A 26,793-nucleotide genomic window follows, 5' to 3' on the forward strand; every position below is an offset into this window, starting at 1 on the left:
GCCCACCCCCCTGCAGCACTGCGCAGCGGACAGCAGAGGGAGCCAGCCTCCTTCCTTCACTCGCCTCCTTGCAAAGCCGGGCGGGGAACCAGCCCGGGCCCCGCGCTCGCAGCAAGACAAGCGGGCTGCGCACGTGCAGAGGCGGCCTCAGGTCGGCGCGCTCTGGTGCAACACACGCCGGAGCTCTGTACTGGGGGACACCCAGGGGAGCCCCCGCCCCGGCCAGTGGGTGGTGTGTGCTCTGTGAGGGGGGGGGGCTTCTCCGCCTCCAGCCTCTCCTGAATCCTGCGGGCACAGAGCCGGGAAGGGCTGCCCAAGACTAAGAGCAGAGCCTGGGCAGAGGGAAGGCGGGCGATTAACGCGGCCACGTCTCTAGCGCGGGGCCAAATGTTGCTTCCCCGCTTCCCCAGCGTCTCTGCCCGCGGGGCAGCGCCGAGCGGATCGGTCACTGGCCCAGAGCCAGCCAGGGCGCAGCCCGCGGTGTGCACCAGCTGGCCACAAGCCAGGAAGCAGGGAAGGGGTCAGGTGGCTGGACACGACCCCCCCCCCCCCCACACACACAGCCCCGCACGCACAGGGGTTCACTCGAGCAGGTGGGAGCCTTGCGGGCGAAGCACACCCAGGTGCCGGGCAGCGCCCGCTCAGCGGGTGAGCGGAGGCGCCCCAGTGCCTCGTGTCACTTGCTGCCCGGTTCCGTGCTGCCAGCCAGGGTGCGCCGTGCAGCGCCCCACTCTCCTCCGCGACAGCAGCTCCGTTAGCGTGGCGGGGCCACCCAAATGAAGTTGCACGTGCTGCCCCGCCACCCACCAGCTCAATAGCCAGCCACTGTCTGGCCCCGCAGCCTTTCTTATCGTTACACAAGAGGGAACCGCTCACACTTGGCTAACGCTTCCCATTCACACGCAGCCAGAACCCGGGCGAGGAGCGGCACCAGGCTGTGGCTAGGGATAAGTGTGTGTTTATTGGGGAGGGACCACTACAATTGCACCCGATCTTGTTTAAACAAAATTAGGATGCAGCGGTTTATTTCTTCGCGTAAACCTCCAAGAGACGGGAAATTCATCTCCTCTCTTGGCATGTGCATGGGGGGAGTCTACAAACCGCCGATCTGGTTAGTAAATAGCCCTCTGCAGAATGCTTCCGATGGGTATTTAATTCAAGAGAGGTGCGCACAGTCAGTGATCTTGCACACTCACTGGACATTTGTTTTAAAGTTGCTCAGTTGTTGCACGGTAGGAGCGTTTTCATATTTCACGTTTTCAGGATCCCGCTCCTTGTGCAATCAATGCACGGCGTCTCCCAGAAGCTGCAATTTCCTCTTTACTGGGAGCTAAACATTATTGGAAGGCTCGTTGCTGGCCGGAGCTGCGTGCTGCCCTTGCGTTGCAAACACACGATCACTACACATTTACAACGCGTCCCAAGCGGTATCTCCCGTTCCCTAACGAAAAGTTTCTTCCTCCATCATACAGCCACAGTTCTTTTCAGTCTCTTTTTTTTCGAGAGAACAACCGTTTCATTTTAGAATGGCTTTTCGTGGTTCTCTAGTTTCCAGTTTTTAGCAGGATATAACATAGATGTTGCACTTTTAGTACTTCCCTTAGAACTAACAGTGTAGGATCTTGATGGTTATTCAAAATTAGTTTCCATACTGTTTACAACACAATATCTTAACAGAACCTTCAGTGGCAATGTGTCCTTAAATAATAAAGTGAATTAAGGATACATGGGTTACTAAATATAGTTATGAAATTACCTGGTAGAGGATTTAATAAAAAAGCTTTTTAAAACATCAGTTAACAATAACATGTTTTGTGTATTTAAAACAATTCTACAACTTACAGTACTAAATCATTGGAGTGAATTGTTTATTAGCCTTTCTTTTGTGCTAAATTATCTTGAGTCTAAATTACTTCTGATCTATTTATTTATATTTTCAGAGCAATTAAAAAGGCAAGTGGGGGATTTATAAAATAGAGTTTACTATGTTTATTACATATTGGCTATATTAGGGTGGATAACCTTTCATAGGCATTGAATAAAAGAGAGTAATTTCAGTGATGTAACATCTGCATATTTGTATATAATAGATCATTCAAGATACACACACCTACAGAATTTGATTATTTTTGTTTTTGGACAAAGTAGGATTCTCCAGTTTTAGTCAAGTTGCTGAGAGGCAATTTTAGTTTTAAAATTCATTGGCATATTGAGCTCACCAGTGATTTTTTTCTTAATCTGAATTAGTCAGTTGAAATGGAAATGAAATAGAAACACAAATGAAAGTGGAAATACAAAATTTCCATGTTTAATAGAAGACAGAGGAAATATTTCATCCTTATAACGCTGTACCATTTTGCTGGCATTATCCATGTTGACAATTTTTTTTAAAAGTATTACTAAACCAAAAGTAATAACGCATTTTTAATAGCCTGAAACCAGGCTTTATATTAAAATAAACTGTAACAAGGAATCATATAAAACTGGGGTGGATGTGGTAAATACTGTGATGGAAATAACTGATAAAGTTGAATTTGAATTTATATATTCCATGTCTATTAGGATTAAGGCAGCTGTAAGAATATTTTAATCTTTTGGTTAATTCGGTTTATCATCTTCTATTTTACTGATCTGTGCCTGATGAACAGAGAAATATAATTTGAATCTACTGTATGGTGAAAATCTCTAGGTGGAGTCATTCTGTGTAAATACTCTGAAAGAATAGAAGTTAATGAAATAAACAGGCTGTATGGATAAAATGACAGTTACTAGTGAAATAATGGCTGCTATATTTGAAAGTAAATTACACATATATAAGGCAGCATTTTTGCCAATGTAATACAGTAATCTTTCTTAGCATTCCCAAACTAAGAATTTTTATAAGCTATTGTGTAAATTATGTGTAAGAATAAATTCAGGAGTCACAAATTGTATTTTAATGATAAATAGCACTGCTTATATTTGTATTTTTAACATCAGTTTCTTATAGCAGTAAACAAGCCACAATTGACTCTCTAGCCACTATGGGTTGCGTCTGTCATGCAGGATTGCTAGACCATAAAGCACTGTGTTTTTTTAACTACTGCAGTTATGCAAAAGCTTTGAAAATATGAAAAAGCAAATTTAGGGATGAATTTTAAGCAATATAAATTGCACAGGGAAAACTAAGCATGAATGCAATGCAAGGTACAGTGACTGCATGCAAATACTCTAAGGGCAAACATGAAGAGAAATATATTTGTTATGAATAGCTTAAATTCATGTGGTTTTGAACATATTTTGCAGACAAAAAGGAGAAAAGGGAAAAGTCAGATAAAGAAAAAAAAGGTGTAGAACTTAAACAGAATTGCCCACATAAAATGAAAGTACAATCTAAAAAGAAAAAAAAAAGGCTCAATTTGTCAATCCTGGAAACACAAACACACGTATGTGAGTTTACTCTGGTAGTGGTCCCTGTCAAATTAACGGGACTGCTCATATGAATACAATTATGCATATGCTTACTTATTTGAAGGATTCGGACCTAAAATTGAACTATTTTCTGGGTGAGCTAGTAAGCTTGTCTGTTAAGGCCCTGCTGTCAAAAACTCTTAATTGTGTGAAAAGTCCTTATTTCTGCATGTGATAAGTTGAAGGACTACACATGTGAATATGAGTTTGTAGCATCAGGACTTTACAACTGATCCATCAAACACTTAATGCTAGGAGTAGCAATTGTTATCATGAATAGTCCGATTGAGTTGGTCGAAAACAATTACTCTGCTATTTAACATACTGCAATTTTTTGTGCTGTTTGCCTTGAGTTTTATGATTAAATTAGAAGATTTACTCAGTGTTGCTCGGGTCCTTAAGTCAATTACTTTTTTTTTTAAATAAAATGAAAATGTACTTGCATCATTTAAATAATTGCTCTGGGTCTGGTGATGAGGGGTTCAGTATACAGGTTGTGTCGGGGAGAGAGGACTATCCCCACCCTCTTTAGCTATAGCAGCTTGGGACCAGGTGAGAAGCACCTCTCCATGGCCGCTGCAGCTCCAGTGGGCACGGGTGCGGGAATTGTGAATGTCCTCTGGCTGGGTTAGGTCCAGGTTCATCTGTCCCCTGCACTCACTCTGCTACAGCAAGGAATGTGGCAAATTGTGCACTTCCCCTCGCTCCCTGATGAAGGCAATATCCCTGTGTGAATCTGGGGCAGTCCCAGATGTGGGGGCACATCCCCACCCAGCCACTTTCACCTGCCTGGTGATTCTGTCTCTTTAGTGTATGGTTTTCTGAGAAACAATCCCATTCCAGACACACCCCATTTTCCTGTCACAACCAAACCCAAATGATCCTAGCTCTTATTAGTTAGGAGTTCTTGAACAAACAGACAGACAAGCTCTCTCAAATATATAGTAGATACAGCATTGAGAAAAGTAGTATTCTATAGTTATAGCCCTATGATTCGCACTATATCCCACAATGACCTTATGTGTACATTGAGATAGGCATATTTCATCGATGTAAGTTTCACTCATTTCACTCATGGCTGCACTTCAATGCACGCAAGGCTGAAGTTGTACAGGTATGTTGGGGAGTCAACTAGAGAAGTGACACAGTTGATATGAACTCTGGGCATCTGCCTACCTTTTCTTGATCTGGTGTGCAGCACAGGGAATATTATTGAATCATTTTTGGATACATGGGTACCAACAGTTGCCAAGAACACTTTGTATTATTTACTCTTGACCAGAAAATTTTGACCTTTACTTTTGGGCATGAACTTGCTAAGGTACCCAATGCCTTTGTCACTAGAAGACTTTGTTACTGCAGTATATTTTACAGGAAGCTAAGTGTTGGGAAAATCCCTTTCCCCATCTGTGAAACGGGCCTTAGGATACCTTTTAAAACACACAGAAATCTACAGATGTAAAAGACTATGCAAGTGGGCAGTACTATTAAATATTAATTCTTATTATTACACTTTAAGATCTTTCCGGAAGTGTAGCTGTTGCGTAAAATTCCTGTTGGTTAAAAAAGACTCTTTGTTTTGGGACTCTCAGACTAATTCCCTCCGGGTGTAGGCATGGGAGTGGACACATAGCCATATGTTCAGTGAGAGATTCTCATCTATGGAATATCAAGCTAGGCATGTGAAAGTGTAACCGGGTACATGGTTAACCGATGAACTTAGGCTGATTGGTTAACCTTCATGGTTACATGCAGGCTCCTGATTCATGTGGGGAGCTACCTTAAAAGTTGCTTTCCCACCCTCCGCGTGTAAACTGTGTAATTTCAGCAGTTACACGGTAACTGAATTAAATACATTTTAACATCCCTACATCAAACCCAAGATTTGTTCCACTTCAGCTGTCAGGGTCACTCCCCTTTATTCATTCAGACTGGGGCGTGGGGGGTAGGTGAGGGAAGGAATGAGCTGACAGACTAGAGAAGGAAAGAGCTCAATTGTGGGGAGGAGCCAGTTTATGGGACATAAACTTTTATAGTGAGCACTCTAAGTGCTGGATTTGTCACTTTAAAAAAATAAATCGATGTAATTCAAAGCTGGATCAGCCACAGCTCTGTGCAAACTGCAGAGCCGGAATACCCCCCTGGGTGATACTGCGACTCAGAGACACTCTTCTGAGGCACAACCCCCCTCCCTGAATCCTCTTTTCTCCAGAGAGGAAACAAAGATGTAGAACTGTACTACTGGTTTATACCAGCAGTCAGTTTTGGATATTCTCCAAGGCTGTGTCCAGACTCAGGGGTTTTTTCGAAAAAAGTAGCCTTTTTTCGAAAAAACCTCACCTGCGTCTAGACTGCAGCCGCGTTCTTTCGAAATTAAATCGAAAGAACGCGGCTTTTCTTTCGATGGCGGTAAACCTCAATTTACGAGGAAGAACGCCTTCTTTCGAAAGTTCCTCTTTCGAAAGAAGGCGTTCTTGAATGTAAATAGGGCTTCTTCGAAAGAGAGCATCCAGACTCGCTGGATGCTTTCTTTCGAAAAAGCAAGCCGCTTTTTTGAAAGTTCAACGTGCAGTCTAGACGCTCTCTTTCGAAAGAGGCTTGCAGTCTAGACATAGCCCAACAGGAGAGCTGACAACCTGTGCAGGTTCCTGGGCAAGGTGGGAGGGGATCCATCTCCACATGCCCTGGAAGTGGTGGGGCCTCAGGCAGAAGGGGTGAGGCCAAGGCAGTCAGCCTTCTGCACCACACAGAGTGCGATACACCTCCCCGCAGTCTTCAGAGCTGCAGGGAGCATTTGGCATTACGCTCTGGTGGCAATTTAAAGGGCCTGTGGCCCCAGCTGCCCTGGGAATTTCAGTCCCCTTTGAATCACCAGGCCCTTACTCCGCTCCCCAGCAACAGCAGGCCTGTTCCCCAATGCTGGCTCAACTTTGTTGGCAGGCTATTTAGGGGTCTAGGCCGAGGCTCCGCTCATTGCTGGCCATTCCCTGCTGACCTGCTTCAGGATGTATGCGAGTAACCAGATATTCAATCCTTGTGGACACCAGCATGCCCAGACCCAAGACCTTCATAGCCAAGGTAGGGGCGAGGGGCACTCTTATTCCTCTTTACTGCACATGGGTACAGCTCAAGTCACAAGATGGCCCTAAATATACCATACAGGATATTTGTACTTTGTGTACTACGGTTGATATGCGTAAAACTGGCATGCTTCAGTGAAGGATTGGTCAAAGTTTCCATGGCAAAGCCAGTCTTCTGCAGTTTCTAATTTGAACATTCCGTATTGTGTTGGCTAGAAATGTGAAATGCGGCTTAGGTTAAAAAAAGAAAGTTGGTTACTCAAGGCAATGCTGTAGGCTAAGCACAGAGGCGCTGTTTGGAAAATAGAGGGGTCCCCACTAAGACCCAGGAGACTACATTCCCCCTTTCTCAGCACTCAGATCACAGCAGGAGCAATACATTTAGTTCTGGGCATCATCCTATTTGCTACACATCAGTAAATGAGAGAGATTCCAGAGAGGGGCAACTACAGTGATTAAAGGTCTGGAAGGGACTACCTATAAGGAAAGATTAAAGGAACAAAATATCTCCATATATTTGAAGTAAAAAAGAAAGCCAAAGGGGACAGCATGACTGAGGTTTACAAGTACATAAAAGGGTACTATAAAAAGGAAGGGGAGGAACTGTTTTCATTAGTTTAAAAATGATAGGACAAGAAATAACAGATACAAACTGAAGTAAAATAAGGTCAGTTTTAAGAGCAGAGGCAATTCTGATAGTAAGATCAAACAGACAGTGGAATATGCTGCAACCTCACTTGAACTTTCCAAGTCATAGCTTGAGAAGCATCTTTAAGAAGAACATTTGGAAGTAGTAGGAATGGGGCCAAAAACACAGTGATGCACAATGACTTGGAAGCCCTGATGAGTTTAAGCCAATTTACAGATGCTCAAAACATAACAAAAATATTTTCTTGTTTCTGATAATTTCTTTCCTTGCACTGTTCAAAAGCAAGAGGCTGAATTAGGAATATCCCTTTAATATTATAATATTGTCGCGTAGCTGAGAGTAAAAGCCCAATTACTTGAAATGTTTATCAATGTGGATGTAGAAAACATTGCGGTGAGTGATTCAATAATTACTACTATGTATATATAATAATTGGTTTTGAAGACTTAAATAGGGACTTATGCAGTGAGTTATATGCCTTTGTTAGTAGAGATAACATCTTTCACAAGTAGCAATATATTGAGGTTCCATAATCTCAACCTACAAGGGTTCATTGTCAGGTTTAGGCTTTTGATGGGATTTCATATATTGTGGTTGCAAGGACAGAATGAATTGTTTCCCCACTTTCCTTCTCCCTCCACATCTTCTACACTGGTGCTAAGTGAGGCGACAAGGTGAATAGCTCCATTTAGGAGCCTGTAAGAGAGAAAGCTCTCTTCAGTGAATTTGCTTAGTATTTTCAATACTGTTTCACAAATGAGCATAATGGAAATTGCACTTTGTGCTCTTCCTGGAACTCAAGGAGTGTGGATGAGACATACAATGACAAGTGATTGTATCACAAGCCTCAGCTTTAGTTTTATTGACTGAGATATTAGGCTGCCGTACTGTCTCCAATCCACTTTACTATTTCAATTAAAATAGTGGACATATTGTAGAAGATTATGTGCCACTCTGACAACTTGGCAACATCCAGGAACTGCAGAGTGAGGTAAACACAGAACATAAGCCTTAGCTCTAGTTACACTCATTTTTGTGAGAAATGTATGTACCACAGGACAGTTACTGTCACCTTTATTCACACTATTATCTTTAGCATGATGAAATACATCCCAGTATTCACACCCTATTCGCTACTGGAATACTCTGTACAAAGTATGCCTTGTGAGGTTTCATTTGAAAACACAATTCACAGCATTGACTTAATAAAACACAGTGCTGTGTCTACACTGGCCACTTATTCCGGAAAATCAGCCGCTTTTCCGGAATAACTTGCCAGCTGTCTACACTGGCCCCTTGAATTTCCGGAAAAGCACTGACGATCTACTGTAAGAAATCAGCCGCTTTTCCGGAAATACTATGCTGCTCCCGTTTGGGCAAAAATCCTTTTTCCAGAAAACTGTTCTGGAAAAGGGCCAGTGTAGACAGCACAGTGGTGTTTTCCGCAAAAAAGCCCCGATCGTGAAAATGACGATCGGGGCTTTTTTCCGGAAAAGCATGTCTACAGTGGCCACGGACGCTTTTCCGGAAAAAGTGCTTTTCCAGAAAAGCATCCTGCCAATATAGATGTGTTTTTTCTGGAAATACTTATAATGGAAAACTGTTCCGTTTTAAGCATTTCCGGAAAAGAGTGCCAGTATGTGTGGCAACATCGTCTGTGAAGTTATAAGATCCTGCTATCTATGTCCCTGTCCACTGCATTTTCTACACCTGAAAATACAAAAGGAAACAGCTGTTGGACTGGGATGTGTGTGGGAAGGGAGGCATGACTGAAGAGTTTGCTCAGTAATTTTGCTGGAAGCATATGGTGAGAAATTTGGATTGAATCTAATATAGTTCATTACATTGGACACTAGTTAAATATTTTATCTTTACTTTTCTTGTATCTATTTCTGATTTTATGTACTCACTTAAAATCTTTCTCTTTGTGGTTAATACACTTTTTTTATTTAATTTCAATTTGCTTAAATTGAAATCTCTGGGTAACTCTATTTCAGATATCAGACCTGTGTTTATTATTGTAAATGAGGTTGGAGAAAAATGAGGCTCAAATAAGGAAAGAACAAGTTAAAAATTACTTAGACAAGGTAGATGCCTAACTTCATCCTAGAATGCTCAAGGAGCTGAGTTAGGAGTTATCTAAGCGATTATCTTTGAAAAGTCATGAAAGACGGGAGAGATTCCAGATTATTGGACAAGGGCAAATATAGTATCAATCTATAAAAAGGGGAATAAGGATAATTCAGGGAATTACAGATCAATCAGCATAACTTCAGTGCTTGGAACAAATAATCAAGCAATCAATTTGTGAACACTTAGAAGATAATTAGGTAATAAATAACTATCAGCATGGATTTGTCAAAAACAAATTATGTCAGACCAACTAATAGTTTTCTTTGATGGGATAACAAGTCTTGTGGTTAGGGGGAAGCAGTAGATGCGGTATACCTTGACTTTATTAAGGCTTTTGATACTGTCTCACATGATCTCATAACCTAACTAGGGAAATACAAACAAAATGGGTTAAGGTGAGTATAAAACGGGTTGCAAAACCATTCCCAGGAAGTAGTTATCAGTGGCTCACAGTCAAACTAGAAGGACATAATGAGTGCAGTCCAGTAGGTATCAGTTCTGGTATGGTTCTGTTCAATATCTTCATAAATTATTCAGAGAATGATATAGCGAGTACAATTGTAAAGTTTGTGGATGATATCAGTCTGGGAGAGGGCTAAGTGCTTTGGAGGCAAAATTAAAATTTGAAATCATAGAATCATAGAATACTAGAACTGGAAGGAATCTCTAGAGGTCATAAAGTCTAGTCCTCTGCACTCATGGCAGGACAAAGCACCATTTAGGTAGATCATCCCAGACAGGTGTTTGTCTAACCTGATTTATCGCCAATGATGGAGATTCCACAACCTCTCTAAACAATTTAATTCAGAGCTTAACCACCCTGACAGTTAGGAAGTTTTTCTTAATGTCTAATTTAAACCTCCCCTGCCACAATTAAAGCCCATTGCATCTTAACCTATTATCAGAGATTAAGGAGAATACTTTTTCTGCCTCCTTCTTTAGCAACCTTTTAGGTACTTAAAAGCTGTTATCATGTCCCCTCTCTATCTTCTCTTTTTCAGACTAAACAAACCCCATTATTTCTAGACCTTTAATCCTTTTTTTAGCTCTTCTCTGCACCTTCACTAATTTGTCCACATTTTTTTTTGAAATGTGGCACCCAGTACAGGACACAATACTCCAGTTGAGGTCTAATCAGTGTAGAGTAGAGCTGGACATACTGGAAAAATAGTCTGAAGTAAATAGGATGAAATCCATTTATGAAGGAACAATCAGTTGCATGCCACACTGTCTAGGAAGGAAGACTGCAGTCATAATGGATCACAAGCTAAATAAGAATGAACAGTGTAATATTGTTGGGAAAAAAACCTACGTAACATCATTCTGGATGTAATAGCAGGACTGTTGTAAGTAAGATACAAGAAGTAATTCTTCCACTCTACTTTGCACTCATTAGGACTCAAATGCAATACTGTGGCCAGTTCTGGCTGCCACATTTCAAGAAATATGTGGACAAATTAGAGAAATTACAGAGAACAACAACAAAAATGGTTAAAAGTCTAGAAAACGTGACCCATGTGGTAAAATTTGTTTGTTTAAAAATGTGTTTAGTCTGAAGAAAAGAAGATGGAGAGGGGCATGATAACAGTTTTCCTATACATAAAAGGTTGTCACAAGAAGGAGAGAGAAAAATTATTCTCCTTGGCCTCTGAGGATAGGACTAGAAGCAATGCACTTAGGTTGCAGCAAGGGAGGTTTAGGACACTAAGGGCATGTCTACACTACAGAGGAAGATTGAAGCTTCCTCTGTCAATTTCCAGGATTCTAATTAGTGGTTCTAGTTCAGACAGCTAATTCAAACTGAGAGGGACGCTGCAGTTGATGCTGATAGTCCTGCTTTCATGAGGAGTAAGGGAAGTCGAAAAGGGAGTGTTCTCCTTTTGACTTCGTGAAGTGTAGACAGTGCCAAACTGTTTTGAGTTAAGATACTTTGACTTCAGCTATACAATTAACATAGCTGCAGTTGCGTATCTTAATTTGACTTTGTCCTATAGTGCAAACATACCCCTGTAGGAAAAACTTCAAGTCAGGGTGGTTAAGCACTGGAATAAATTATCTCTAATTGGTGCTTTTTAAGAGCAGGTTAGACAAACACCTGTCATGGATAGTCTAGATAATACTTAGTCCTGCCATGAATGTCAGGTGACTGAACTAGATGACCCTCTCAACATACTTTCCAGACCAGTTCTACAATTTTATAAGTCCTTTAAGGGAATAATAAACTTAATAGGACTGTCCAGGAGAGGACGGGTAGTAGAAACTACACATTTCTGTGGAAAAATGCAGGACTGGGAGTCTCACAGTGCCATATAACCATTGCCGTTAAGAGCCAGGGTGTTACTGGCAGGCTGCAGTTAAATAAAGACATCTGGAGTGGCCTGAATATTGGTATCTGGTTGTGAGCAGTCCAGACTGGAGGTTACAACAGCAGGGCATTTTAAGGTACTCCAGTTTACAGGGAAAGAGTGACACAGCCCCCCTCCCCCCACCTTTTGCTCTCCCAGTCTGAATTGTGCTCCAGTATGTAACGCTTACTCCACGAGTAGAAAATAAGGGAGACAACTCCCAGAGTAAGGCTGATGCGGTATGAATATGGTGGCAGTTTCTAGTTACATACTTTTAATATACATGTGAGATTTGCTGATGAGATTGTGAGAAATGGTGAGATTTGCTAAACTATTAAGAAGTTCTGAGAATGTCCATTTCTTGTTCTTCTGTGTGCATACCAGACTTCAGATATTCAGATGCAAAAAAGCTCCCTGAGCCAGCAATCAAGTTGCATGTTATCCATCTACCACTGCTTCAGTGAGCCTACTATTTATTCTTTCTAACATTAGCGGTGCACCTCTAACAATGATTCTACATAGGCAATGCATTTTGCCTCTGAGCTCTTAAGGGACCATGCTTGGGATTTTCACCACAAGATTATTTGACTGAATCAGAGATGGAGGAAGAAAGCCTAACTGAAATGCAAAGGCCTATTAACCACGATCATCACCACTAATGCATTTTAACAGCCACAGATGAAGCCGCAAGTTAATCTCATAAATTGTTTCTTTTCCACTTAACATTCCACCTGCAACCGATTGCTCAGTGTACCACTTATATGCTCTAGGCTCTGATATATTGTTGCCAGTCTGATTATAGGCTTTTCCCCATCATGGATCAGCTTTAGTACATAATCTAGTTTACAGTAATGTATATGCAATGGAATTAAGAGTAGACATGAAGAAAGACATTGATTTAAATAATCAAGATACGGACTTAAATGTTATTAATAACTGGAAATATTTGGTTTATTATAAATATTTTACATACATATGTAAAATGAATTTCAGTTATACACTGATTTTTAATCCAAGAGATTATCATAATTTTAATATATCAATATGTCATCTTTTTCTGGAATTCATCTTGTAAGATGTTTTGCAAAGCTGGCATGAGTAGTGTGTACACATTTTACAGAGTCTAGCCATTTCCTTGCCACTATAAGAATGCTATGTTATGTTGTTTTCTGGTTTAGCTGGTTTTTGTTTTGTTTTAAATATGACTGTGTGTTTGTCCAGCATCTAGCACAATGGAGTCCTGATTCATGACTGGGACTCTTTGGTATATTCACAAAACAAATAACAATAATAAAAGGGTTTTACAGGTAGGATTTGCTATATGTATAGGCATGCACACTTACACTTTTCTATACAACACCCCCCCACAAGCTTTTAAGAGCTCATAACATTAATTATATTTCACTAGAGATTGTATACAATTTCATTTATTTGCTTGCTGTGTCCTTTTTTGTATGTGTGTGAATCTGAAGTCAGTGGACAATAGCTTCATCTGGTATAATTCAGCATTGCTCCATTGATATCAATGATGATCAATAGGCAGGTATGCCAATTTACAGTAGCTGAGAATCTTTATTAAAAATCTTTATTAGGTTCTTTCACCATGGGAAATTACAAGTATTGTAAAATACAAGTTACTTTACCAAGAATTCTAACACAATTGCATCCACAGTAGCATTAGTGAATAGAGGTAGGTTTGCAAAGCAACATATATATTGCACATCAAAGCAGTAAGGTATAATAATAATAGAAATATTACATATAGATCCTGATTCTGCATTCTTCATGCAATTGATTCTCCCAGTGAAATGAATGCATAATCAGCCCATGAAGAATTCAGACCTTTTTATGAGCCTTTTTATGGCATGGAATCTTTTCCTAATCTGTATGTTTTAAGAGTGTCTAATGATAGGAACTTGTTTTCCCCTTGTTATTTACATTTTTGATATTTTATACTCTTCTCTTTTTCAAATGGTACTCAGCTTTCAATAGTGTCCTTACTGTGCAACTCACTTAAATAGTTTTATGTGACACTTCATTAGCTATTATTCCATTATTTTCTGAGTTCTGGCAGGTGCAGGCATCTTCAGTACTTTCAATGTCTGTGGGCTGTGGCTATATTAGGACTTTTTTTTATCAAGCAGTAATAGGCAGGGCTTGATAGACTATAAAATCTACTCGCCCATGGCGAGTAGATTTAAGCCACACGCCCCGTTCATTCACGGCACGTGCATGCGCAATGCGGCTCTTGCGCATGCGCAGTACTGGGCTGGCGAGCAGTTTTCGCCACTGTTTGTCAAGCCCTGGTAATAGGTAATACTGGTACTAGTCTCCACCACAACATAAAAGTAAAGGAGATTTTAAATAGGTCTGGATATCCAGAACCCTGACCTGAATTAGCCAATCATTCTGGAGATCATTCATTTTCATGTAACTCCCCTTCTCTCCCCATATCTATCTTTATTGCTATAGGGAGAAAGGCTTTTAAGCCTTCATTGATCAGGAGAGAAGACACTACACAAAGGGTATATCTACACTACAAAGTTTTGTCAAAAAACATCCATTTTTCTGACAAAACTTGAGTTACGTCCACACTGCAATCGCATTCTTCTGAAAGTAAATTGAAAGAACAGAGGGGTTTTTACGGCATTGGTAATCCTCTTTCTACAAGGAAGAAGCCTTTCTCTGAAAGAGCTCTTTCGGAAAAAGGCGTGTGTGGATGGGGAAGAGGGAGTTCTTTCGAAAGAAGAGGAAAGAAGAAAAAGCACAGGTGCCGTGGTGGCCACTCCATCCATAGTAATCACAACTTAAATACAAGATAGTGTCCATTCAATGTGTATGCTATCTTTCAAAAAAGCAGATCGCTTTTTTGATGTGCTTTTGTGTGTGGATGCTCTCTTTTGGAAGAAGTTTTTTTGGAAGATCTCTTCCGAAAAAAGATTTTTCCAAAAGAAGCCTGCAGTTTAGACATAGCCAAAATGTGTTAATTCCCTTTGGCTCTCTTTGTTCTAACTCTCTTCCTCTTTCTACCACGACCTCCCATGGAAAAAAAAAGACTCAGTCCTCAACAGATGTAAATCAATATTTCTCCATTCACACCAGCCAAGGATTGGGGCCAGAGTTGCATTTCTGACATTGGCTGCTTATGAAGCCAAGATCTGACTTTCTGAGGATACATTCAGTAGCATATAGACACCCTCACCCCGATCATTTTGGAGAAGAACACGAATATCAGGAGAGATCACAAAATAACAGCACACTGACTGGCGCAGTAAACTGATAGGGTGTGTCGATACTGCACCCTGAGCTCAAAATAAACTACGTAATTTGAGCAACACAAATTGTGTATCTTATTCTGAGTTAATTTTGAAATAAACCGCTATTCTGAAACATTCCTTAATCCTCGTGGAACGAAGTTTGCAGGGACATTGGAATAGCGAGGCCATTAAAGTGTCCTGAAATAGTGCCTCTGTCTAGATGTACCCTTTAGTGGGATAGGAGAGAAATTATTAGATTCATGGTTCGAGCCCAGGTCAATAGAGAGCATTTCCATTTGATAGCTATTTGGTAATTCGTGTCAAGTCAGATGACGGTATCAGTTCATTTCCTACAGGACAAGGTAGCTCCCAAGCAGTCACTCTCGTGGGTAGCCTTAGCAGAAAGGTCAGAGCCTGATCTGCAGTTTGGCCTTCCAAGGTGGCGTTGGGCAAGTGTTTGCACTGTGGCTGCCTACTCTGATAAATACAGTATTGCCATCTCCTATACTGTGCCAGGCACCTCAGAGCACTACCTTGACTTGATTTTGGCACAGAGGCACAGAAATAGTAATTCTGAATAAAATCAATGAAATCTTTTGGAAATGGCTGTAAAATTGCACTTGATTAGGTCCCCAGATTGAGTGGCATTGTGATCTGGTGCACAGGGCTTCAGTGCCACTCAGGTTAAGCCATCTGTCTCTCCATAGATGGGTATGGAGGAGAGGAAAAGCCAAACCTGATTTGTGCTGAGACTCTAGGTGCTAGGTTATAACATCCAGAGTTGGGAGCCAGTCTCAATCCCATAGGACTGGAGTCACCACTGCAGGGTGGGCTCACTTTTCAGTGTTCCTCCTGCCTACCCTGGCCTTATTTTTCAAAACCTCCACTATACTCTTGTGGAGGCCGATGTACTAAACACTACGTTATTTGGTGACTTTTTTGCAACATAGGTTTTTTTCCCTGTACCCCTGCTGTGATATTTACTAAACATTTAAAAATCATAGCTTTACAAACAAATAATTACAATAAGGGGTATTTAATTTGAATCGGAAACCAACAATATTTCTTCAGGAAGTGTGTTTTTTTGAACTCTTTTTTTTTTGGTCCAACAAATAGTTCTACAGCACCTTAGAGACTAACAAAAATGTAGATGGTTTCATGAGCTTTTGTGGGCACAACCCACTTCTTCATCTGATGAAAGGAGTAAAGGATCCCTCTACATTTTTGTTAGACTCTAAAGTGCTGCAGAACTATTCGTTGTTTTTTAAAGTTTTTTTTTTCAGTTACAGACTAACATGGCTACCCCTCTGAAACTTTCTTTATCCTGTTAGGTTGCTATACCAGCTTCAATGTACCATAGATCTCCCCTGGAAATCACAGAAAATCATAATCACTAGTCATTCTTCTCAAGTTTCCCACCATCATCTGTCCACGATGAGATCTGTACATGAGAGAAAGAAGAGATACATTCCTCATTGAGAGAGATGTGACAATTATCCCCTCTCCTCTGAGGAAGTGAAATTCTCAGACACATGCTGTGGGAATATAGTGGGTTAGACTGAGTAATAGCTGCCTTCTTGTCGTTTCATGTAATTGCCACAGAAAATGATGAAATCCAACAAGGATAACCAGTTTAAAATATTGGATGCTTGAGTTAGGAAATCTAAATTATCCTAACTATAAAATCTTATTGGGTCTGATTCTCTGCTCCATTAACCTCAGGCATAACAGTGATTTAGTAGAGAACTTCTTCATTTATATCAGTATAAGTCAGAGGCAAATGGAACCATTTGAGTTTAGTTGTGTTAAAGTAAAATATTTGCAACATTTCAATGATTAGTTACAAAAAACCTCTCAAATAACTATTAAAATATAGAACTTTGTAAGCATGAACAAGTCTCTATGGGATTGCAAGACATAGGGTATGTCTACACAGCAAAGCTATTTCAGAATAACAGCTGTTATTTTGAAATAATTGTATTAGCGTCTACACAGCCAAACCGCTATTTCGAAATTAATTTGAAATAGCGGAGCGCTTATTTCGAATTTGGTAAACCTCATTCCATGAGGAATAACACCAAATTCAAAATAGCTATTTTGAAATAAGTGCTGTGCAGACACTTACATCGAAATAGAGGGCCTCTAGCCTTCCCAGGGTGCCCCTGGTGGCCACTCTAGCCTCAACCAACTTCTCTCCCTCCCCCCTCCCCGGAGCCCTTAAAGGGGTTGACTATGGCCACCATGCCTGTGCCAGCTTCAAGCCTGCCAGCTCAGAGCCAGCAGTCACTGCCCCTGACCCAGTGGCCCCAAAACATGAGCCAGCAAACTACTGGCAGCCAGCCCTCTACCTCTCCTCAGAAGAAGTCTGCCAGCTCCCAGGAGCCTGCCAGGGCCCAGAGAAGGCGGGCGCCTTCCTGGTCCAGGGTGGAGATCATGGACCTTATTCAGGTTTGGGGAGGATGCCTCCAACATCCATGATCTCCACACTAGATGGAGGAATGTGGCCCTCAATGTCAGGATAGCTGCCAGCATGGCCACCAAAGGCCACATGCAAACCCAGGAGCAGGTTTGCATGAAAATCAAGTTGGTCTGGCGAGACCCCCAACCCTGAGCCCTGAGCTTCCCCTCCCCTTCTTCCCCTTGCTTCCCCCTTCCAGCTCCCTCCTCCCAAGTTTCCCCCTCCCCTCTCCCACCTTCTCTTCTCCCCTCTCCCACCTCCTTTCCCCAGTCTCACCAGAGTTTCATTTCCCCTCCCCCCCAGTTTTGTTAAATAAAGACAGTTTGTGTTCATGACAATACGTGTATTTTATTTGACATCAGGAAGGGGGGTTAGGGAGGGGTAAGTAGAAGGACGCGAGGGAGGAATGAGGCACAAGTCCCCAGTGGGGCAGACCAGGGAGGCTCTTAGTGCTCCTCAGGGTGGAAGCTCTCCCGCAGGGCCTCCTGGATACTGACAGCACCCCCAATGGACCTCCCAGATGGCAGCCAGCAGAAAGTGCAGCCAGGCTCACAGCAATGTGTCCATGAGAAGCACCAGAGTGCCCAGGGGCAGCTCTGGCTCCATGTTACAGAGTGCTGTGGTGTCCCGAGTGAGGGCAAGTAGGGCATGCAGAGACAAAATGCTTTGCTGTCCCTCATCGAGGTAGGCAAACAAGCAGGGAAAGCTGAGAACCGGCTGTACGGGGGGGGGTCCCTTTAAGCACAGGCCTCAGATAGCCTCAGGCAGCAGCCACACAAAGTAACTCCTGACCTGATGCCCTGCCGGACCTGGTTCTGGCTGGCCTTAAATGTGATTCAGCATCCACTCAGTGTGGACATGCCATTTAGAAATAGAAAACGCTCTTTCAAAATGCATTTTGTGTGTAGACGCGTTATTTCGAAATAACTTATTCTGAATTAACTATTTCAAAATAAGATATTTCAAAATAATGCTGTAGCGTAGACATAACCATAATGAATTGTACACCAACTATCTTAGTATTAGCCACTCTATAAGATACATTTATTTCAAAGGAAATTTACTGTGTACTCAGGCAAGTAACCTAGCAAGTTCAGATTGGGAGCATATCTGTTTACAGTCTTTCATTAGCAGATGTGGTGTATGATATCAGTGATACAACTGGTTATCTATAAATTGCCAAGTTTATTTTGAGCACAGTGCTACACTGTAATCTGTTTTCTCCTTCAGTACTTATGCAGGATTATGAAATTACACACTAGAAGTGCTTTAGCTCTGTTTTATGTTAGGCAATAGTCAAGCATTTCTTAGCCAATGTGTACTTTGTTTGCATGGCTTTTAAATGGGAATTATATAACTAGGAAGGTCCAGAGCAAGAATAATCACCACTAAATGGAGTCTAAACATAACTGCGTCAAACAACTTTATCTTCTCATGTGATTTATGGACTATACAAAGCATTTGTCATGGGGTCCATTTAGGAATCCTTTTTATTTACGTGTATCAACAGGGATGTTTTTTCTGTTGCAGAGCAAAAAATACACCCATCACCTGAAAATTAAATCTAAAATACAGCACATCTTCCTAACTTTTATCATTGTATTATAAATTAATTTGTATGCAGTAGTTATAAAGTGCATACATAGTAGCCACAGTTTATAGTGTTGCCTCCTAAGCACTTCCCTCCCATCCCCTCATAAATCACTTTTTTAGACCATTCTGCTGGGAGAAAAGTCTGTCTAGAAGGCCAACATGCCACTGCTTTAGAAACCAAAAAATATTCTTCAGATGTTGCAGACTACTTCGGAGATAGAGTATGTTTATCACTTGTACCAGGAACACTGGAATAATTTTTATAGTGAGGATGCTGAGAGCTGTTGAACAAACTGGAAACCCTGTTTATAATGGAAACCACTTCAAGGTAGGGAGTGCTACCACAGCCCCCACACCTCTATGACTTGCACTACACCTGGAAAGAACCATTGGGATGCTGTCTCATTTTGACTAAGTGTACCAAATATCACGTTCTCTGTCATTATTTTTTGTCTTTTTCCTTAGTACATACAAAACAATGCTACTGGGGAAAACAAGACTAGAACAGCAAATGAACCAGTATAGGCTTATATTTTTACAGCCATGTACCATGCATAATGTCTTAAAGTCCATATGGAATATTAGCTTTGTTGAACTTGATTCAGAATATACGTATCATCACCAAATAATTAAACAATACCTGCAAAACACTGTAGAATGGAAAAAAAGAGCAGACTACCCCTCTCTTAACAGAACAACAGCATACATTAACTTCAGCACAAAATCTGGGCCAGAATTTCAAATTTAGAACCAATGGGATTAGGATTTCGAAAGGATAGCAAGGGGTAGAAATGTACAGAATATATTCCCTGGTTTAGTTAAATATAACCTTTATAATGTTATCAGTAAATACCTGAGAATCACACTGTGCCAACTGAAGCTAATAGGAAGAAAGTAAATTTTTGATTCCCCCTGTAAAATGGGAATTAAAAATAATAGTTGTGACAAAATTATTCTAGAATTCCTACCCCTCATTCCAGCCTTCCAGCCTTGTTCAGTATAGTGTTAAGTAGAACAATAACTAGCCATATTAAAAATCATACTAGGGTCTTTTTATGCAACACAGGTCTCTTTTGCATTACGATACTTTATTGTATAGTAATGTATAGATGTAAAAGGAAACAAAATTTGCATTTTATCAAATATATGAAAGACTGACTATTTTGTATTTCATTATGGCAAATGATTCATTTGAAAAGCACCAGAAATAACATCCTCAGCTTAAATAGAACTACAACAAAACTGATCTAAGTGGAAGCTACTGAACTGACCAATATGTCATTTAAGCTCAAGTTATTTTGACAAATGATATTTTTCTCTTTAGTTCTGATTGAAAATGAACACATTGTTTTATTCCACTAACATGTTTTTTGAAGGATTTAAAGATATAATGCATGGGACATTAGAATAAATCAGTATAGCCTATCGGCATAGCTCCATAGATCTGAATATACATTTATTGATATTTCCCATTTACACTAATTGGCCCTATGCAATAACATTGCTTTTCTGATGTTGCTAAAAAGTCAAACAGCAAGTACTGCCTAATGGACCCAATCCTGCTCCTAAAGTCAGTAGCAAAATTTCCGAAGATATCAATGGGATTCAAATCCATAGTGTTATAATGAAAATTACCTTTACATTTCTTCAGAGGAAACAATTCATTTTTTAAAAATCTTAGAACATATTTAACAGTCTAGTGAAAGCCAATGTATACACACTAATGTATTTTATTTTTTTGCTCCCATAGAAATCATGTTACTGTTAAGCTCTTTCCCATCAAATAGTTCCCATGTTTACACAGTAGTAGAGATCTCTATGATAACACACCAACAAAAACTTTTGAATAGAAAGATAAATAAACCTTTACCAAAGATACCAGTGGTTGCTCTGTTTTTCCTCATCAGGTACATGGCCCAAGAAAGAGGAGATGACATGCCAAACTGTCCATGGTTCATGTTTAAGTTTAATATGATAACCAAGTGGCCTGACTCTACAAAGGACCAGGAAAAACTAAACAAGACCAGAATGGAGCTCTTCCTTTTCACTTCACTCTTTTTCTGCCCTAGAGATCATTATTTAACACACACAAATTGAAAAATGACATGCAGTCATGCTTAATATGTTCTTTTTTCTTTTCACTAACCAAACTCACAAGAGACTTCACTTCTTTTTTTTTTTGCCTCAGGCATTTATAGACTTGAAATTTTCATTTAGCTACTCATATGACTTTCCCTGTACCCAGTTAAAGTGGAAATGGATGAGATTTGCAATTTCCAGGTGTGCTGCTAGAAATTAGGTTAGATCCGTTTGGTGGAATATTTTGTTATTGTTTTTGCTGATAGATTTTCTTCAGGATACTGTTGTCTAGTACCAGTAAATAGAGTAATAAATTCCGTAACGATTTTATATACTATTTTCATAATCAAAGCACTTTACAGTCATGAACACCAAACAGCGATGCCATAACAATACTTTTATTTACAAAGAAAATATTATTTCAGAGAATACATTACGCAAGATATGACCAAACCCTGCTCAGTCTATTCACAGGAATAATCCTATTGAAGTCACTGGGACTAAAATGAGTCAGGAGAGAAGGATTTGGCCATTACTTTGTGCTGATAATTGTACAACACAAGAACAAAAGTTAGCAGGTAACCGTGATGCTCGCAACAATATTACCAGACACATTCACTTCAATACCCGAGAATGTAGAAGAATATAATCCTTCATAGGATTACATCAGTTCTGTCACTATGAAATTCAGCGACTTCAGAGTTATGAAAGTGCATATTTGTAATATTTTGAAGGGCTCATGAAAATATCTGAAAAGCCACATTTTTGAAAAGCTACTACATTCTTCTTCTTTTGCAAGCCAGATTTAATACTGCTTTGTATCAGTGGAGTAGAGCAAGAAGGCAGAGCATATTAGTGAATCTGGCCTGTTGCCTTCACAGTGGGAATATACACAGAACTTACATTGTATTTAGGATAAAGCATTTTTTGGAAAGACACATACTCTGTGAACACAATGAGCATGTAACGTAGGTGTAGCGATCGTGCACTCACCAGCTCATATGGTGGTTGACATTTGATTTTTTTTTAAGAAACGGAACATTGATTAGAAAGCTAAAAACATTCCCTATTCATCTTCAATTAATGTTTTGTGCCTCATTTCTCCATCTGTAAAATGGGGAGACAATTTTCTGTGGTGACAAGGAGCATATAAGTATCTAGATAAACAGTAGTAAACTGCATCTGGAAAACTCCAGAGATGGAGAGAGAGGACATTGCTTTGGGTACAGTAAAACAGAATTTGGCCAAAAGCAGGCCTTTAGGGCCAGATCCCAAACTCACTAAAATCAAAGGGAGTATTTTAATTGACTTCAGTTGGTTTTGGATCAGGTCCTTAATGTTTTACCTGAAAATTAACCAAGCAGAATCCCATCTTTGTACTACACTGCTGACTGGGTAGCAGTCTTCCTTCTGCCGTATAAGCATTTCTAAAGACTTTTTTTTTAGGGAAGAATATGCAATCATTTTATAGCAAACTTTAGAGTATTTAATTTTTTTGTTAGCATGGAGAAAGTAACTGCTCATGTGCTAAATTCTGAGTTTCAAAATGTTGGCTCAATACTTGCCACTGTTCAATGTATGGTGTGCCTCACTGAAGTCAGATGGTGGGATTGTATGTCTGGATTAATGGAAGCATTAGGTCCTTAAATTTCTTAGGGATTTGTCACTTACCAAAATTAATATTTAAAGTTGAAGCCACTGTTGAGTTTTTATATATGATATAAAATAAAAAGGGCTCTTAGCTGAGAATTCCCATGTCAAATTACAGCTGCAAACACATTTTTATGACCAACGTCCTGATACAGCAAACACCTATATTTAAAAACTCCAGTCATCTGAAGAAGTGGGCTGTGCCCACAAAAGCTCATGATACCATCTACATGTTTTGTTAGTCTTTAAAATGCTACCAGACTATTTGTTGTTTTTTAAATTTACTCTATATAGAATAACTCGGCTACCCCCTGAAACCTATATTTAAATTAAGTGTAATTTTTAAATTCCTGTTACTTATCAAGGAAAGGTGTATTATAACTACCACAAAAGATGCACCAATTTTAAATTTATGGATGGCTAAATGTGATACAGAGGTTTGTGTAGTAGATGTTTGCTTTTTGATCTCAGACTGACCAGAAAAACAAGTAACATTATTATTTTTCTTCTTTGTTTTAACAGTCTGTCCGAATTAACAAGAAAAAGATATTTACAAGAAATTCACCTAATTTCCCCAGGAAAAAAATAGAGAAGGGGAAAAAAATGTCATGAAATACTACAGCACAGCCATTACTAATCTCAAGATAGCTCATGATCCCATCTACATGTTGTGTTACTCTTTAAAGTGCTGCCAGACTTTTTGTTGTTTTTTAAGTTTATCCTGTACATACTAACTCAGTTACCCCTCTGAAGATTTACTATCCTCGTCATTGTTGCACAAGCTTGTGTTGTAATATTATTCAACTGTAACAGAAGGACTGGGAGGGACCTCAAGCAAATGTTTCATCAACAGTACAGCAAGATGTTTCCTGGGTTTGTAGACAGCGGTTCAGTGAAGGTAAAACAGTCCCTCTGTTTCAGACCAGATAAAGCGACCCCTGCCAGCCATTATCTAAATGCTAACAATATGGATAAGGTTTTTTTTTCTCTGTCATTGGCTCCGAACTTTCGCAATTTACAGATCTTTATTACTAGATTCCTTCATTCATGTTTATCAGACAGTTTTCATCTTCCTTTTCCTCATGCTTGTTACCTCTCTATCAGAGTTTGAAAATCTTGTTTACATTTACATGGGGATAAGAAATGCTGAGGCCATATAATGGACACCTTTGTTGTCACAAGAAGGCTGTTGTCACTTCTAGTGAAAATCGAGTTCAGAGTGTTAATGGAGCTGGGTTGTTTGTTTGTTTTCAAATTTGTCATTATAATGTTTTTGGTTGAGCAGGTGATATGGTAAACTGAGTAGGATTTTAAAGACTTTCACTTCCATTTCTTTTTGTGGTTTCTGCTATGTAGAGGAAGCTTCCAATTCTTGCAAGAGAAAAAAATATTCACCCCCCATTAAATGTGCTGTGGCAGTCTTATGTAACGTGAGAATAAGAGCCCAAATGTATTTTTATAGCCTCAGACGTGTTCACGGCCCCATAGGCCTCATCTCAGATGTCTGCCACAGAAACGTATATTACAAGAAAGTAGCACAGGCAGAATAGATATGATAGCCAGAGAGAGCGACATTCTTAATTCCTACATATGCACACAGGGAAAATCTTTATGATGCCCATTCGAGACCCAGTGCATATGTTCAGAGCAAGTATAATAAACTAAGGCAGTCATTTTCACCTTTGGTACCTAAATTTCAAAGGTGCAGTGTATCTGCAATTCTCACTGTCTTCAGCTGGAGACATGAGTGCTCAGCACTTTTGAAAGTCCAGCCCTTGATCATGTTTTAATTGAAAATGGGATCATAATGAGCTACAGCACAGCACACAGCTTACAACTAGTCCACAATGGTTTTCATAAACTGTTTCCTAAAGCAAAAATATACACGCGAGATGAAAATAAAAGGGAGTAACAGAGATCAAGACTGTGCTCTCTTACGTTGCTCCATATGTGTGTGGATGAAAAACAACCAGAAAACAAAGGGAGAGACAAGTTTTCCATCTGACTCTGACATTAGCCATGTATTTTCAAAGTTTTGATCTTAAAAATTAGTCAATTTGGAGAGTAATGGTTCTCCCCAAAGTCACACCCTATTTTATGCATCTTCTTAGATGTCTGTTCTCAAAGTTCAGGTAAGGATAGGAAAGCGTAACTATGTATACAGTTAACCTTCACAGTTACATGCATGCTCCCAGCATGTGCAGGGAACCAGCTTTAAAACTCTTGAGGAGCCAGCTGCCCCTCCACCTGTTCCTCCCCCTGCTCCCTGCACTGCTACCTCAGTGGTTACACGGTTCCTTAATTAAATGTATTTTAACATCCCCAGTTCAGAGTCACCCTAAATCTGTTCACCTTGTAATGTTGATGTTGAGTCAAAAGCAAGTTATTGGGCTTTATATCGGAGTAACTGGATGGAATTCTATGTTCTGCGTCATCTGGAAAACTAATAGTCTCTTCTAGTCTTAACATTTATCTTTAAAAAAAATTCCTGAAAGATTATCCAAGATGGTATTGAGAGCCTTAATTTCTGGAAAAGTAAGTTTTTAAGTTTCTCTGAACTGAGAATTTTAATGATGTATCTTAAAATCCAATGCTGTCAAAAAGAGAGGCAGGTAAGAATGAAACAGGATGTATTATGTGTCCTGTTTTCAATGTACAGCCCCATGTCTAACTAGCTTTGAAGCACTGCATCCTTTTTGCAATAATGTTTTGTAACTCTCATTTGAGGCAGGTTATTTTTCTATTGGCTAGATATCTTATCTGGTGATTCTGACAGGGTTTGGGAAAGTGTGGTCGAGGGTGTTATTCCCTAACAAATACATAGCGCTACTGTGTAAACTCCTCCAACAACGATTCTTTTCTTGGGATAATATTTACACAGGCTTCCACAGTGCAGAAACTAGACATACTCCTTTGGGAGGCCACACCTTGAGAGATGGCTTGAGTTGCAGCTGTTTCATTTTATTTATTTTGGGTGTCTTACTAAAATATTTAAAAGATATCAAAAGCAAATATTTTGGAAGGCTCCTTTTTCCCATTAGTGCCTCCTTTAAAAATGGTCTAAATTGTAAACTTGTTATTTCCAGAAAAATACCAGAATCTGCACTCACACATTTATTGTGTTTCCTCCTAAGAATAACAATTTGGAACAAGAGTCTAAACTATCCAAAAGGCTGCAATTAAAATAAGAAATATCATCAGTTAGCCTTTATCATAGAAGACAGTTTCATGTGTAGAATCTACACAGCTTTTATTTTTTCTTTCTATTCTTGTCCTCATGGCTTGTGCTGACTATCATTGCAGATTTTCACATAAGCAGAAAACCATTGTTTCAAGCGCTCACATTAGCCAGGAGGGGGAGCTCCTTAATGACCAGCCAGGCCAGCAATCCCCAAATCAGTTAGCTGTAGCCACTGCCAAGTGACAAGCCACTGTTCATCTCAAAGCATTTGGCCAACCTCTACATCTCTTTTTTGATGTCTGCAGATTCGGAGACTCTAGACAGACAAGTTGTTTCCCTCTAGCCTCAGCTAAAGCTATTACAAGAGAGAACTGCTTTGCAATAATATACACGTGGTAAGTAGGATTACCAATTTTGGTTGGATGTATTCCAGGAGGTTTCATCACATAGCATCTTTAATTAAATTCCTGGAGACTCCAGTAGAATCTTGGAGAGTTGGCAACACTAACAGACACCGGTATGAAAACACACATACTGTTTCCAAGCCAAATTTAAATTCAGGACACACGGTTTTCTCCTTACATCAGACAAATTTAACCTGTAATCATAGGGGTACCTCCAAAATATGGAGATAGGACCAAAATCTCTGCTTGACTTCCCTGGAGCTATGCCAGTACAGAACTTGTCCCAAAGACTCAGAGAACTGTCACCCAGTAGCATTGTTGTGCCTGTGGAAACAATGAACCCTCAACGTGAACAAATGGGGAGGCTGCAACTTGTTTAACATTTAATATTGAACCAGGGCAAACTACCTAGCAGTGAATTTCAGTGTGGATTTCAACGGGCACCATTGGCCCCAAGCACCCTCCAACTGAGGGTGTGAATGAAGGCCATGTCCCCTCTATACCGTTAGGTTAG

At 40.0% G+C, this 26,793-nt stretch overlaps 1 protein-coding gene across 6 annotated transcripts in view; it reads right to left on the bottom strand.

The window, feature by feature from the left end:
* RUNX1 (RUNX family transcription factor 1) overlaps positions 1-26,793 on the bottom strand; it is a 249,714-nt gene that overhangs the window by 95,215 nt on the left and 127,706 nt on the right. Inside the window, exon 1 of one of the 6 annotated variants that reach the window (XM_075911499.1) lies at positions 20,836-21,519. The exons of the other annotated variants lie outside the window; for them this stretch is intronic. Coding sequence (XP_075767614.1) covers positions 20,836-20,923 — 88 coding nt within the window. The 5' untranslated portion in view covers positions 20,924-21,519. Of the gene's footprint in view, positions 1-20,835; positions 21,520-26,793 lie in introns of those variants that run through there. 6 annotated transcript variants of the gene reach the window in all.

The sequence above is a fragment of the Pelodiscus sinensis genome, chromosome 1 (genome assembly GCF_049634645.1).
Source record: "Pelodiscus sinensis isolate JC-2024 chromosome 1, ASM4963464v1, whole genome shotgun sequence".
In the NCBI taxonomy this organism is placed as follows: Eukaryota; Metazoa; Chordata; order Testudines; family Trionychidae; genus Pelodiscus; species Pelodiscus sinensis.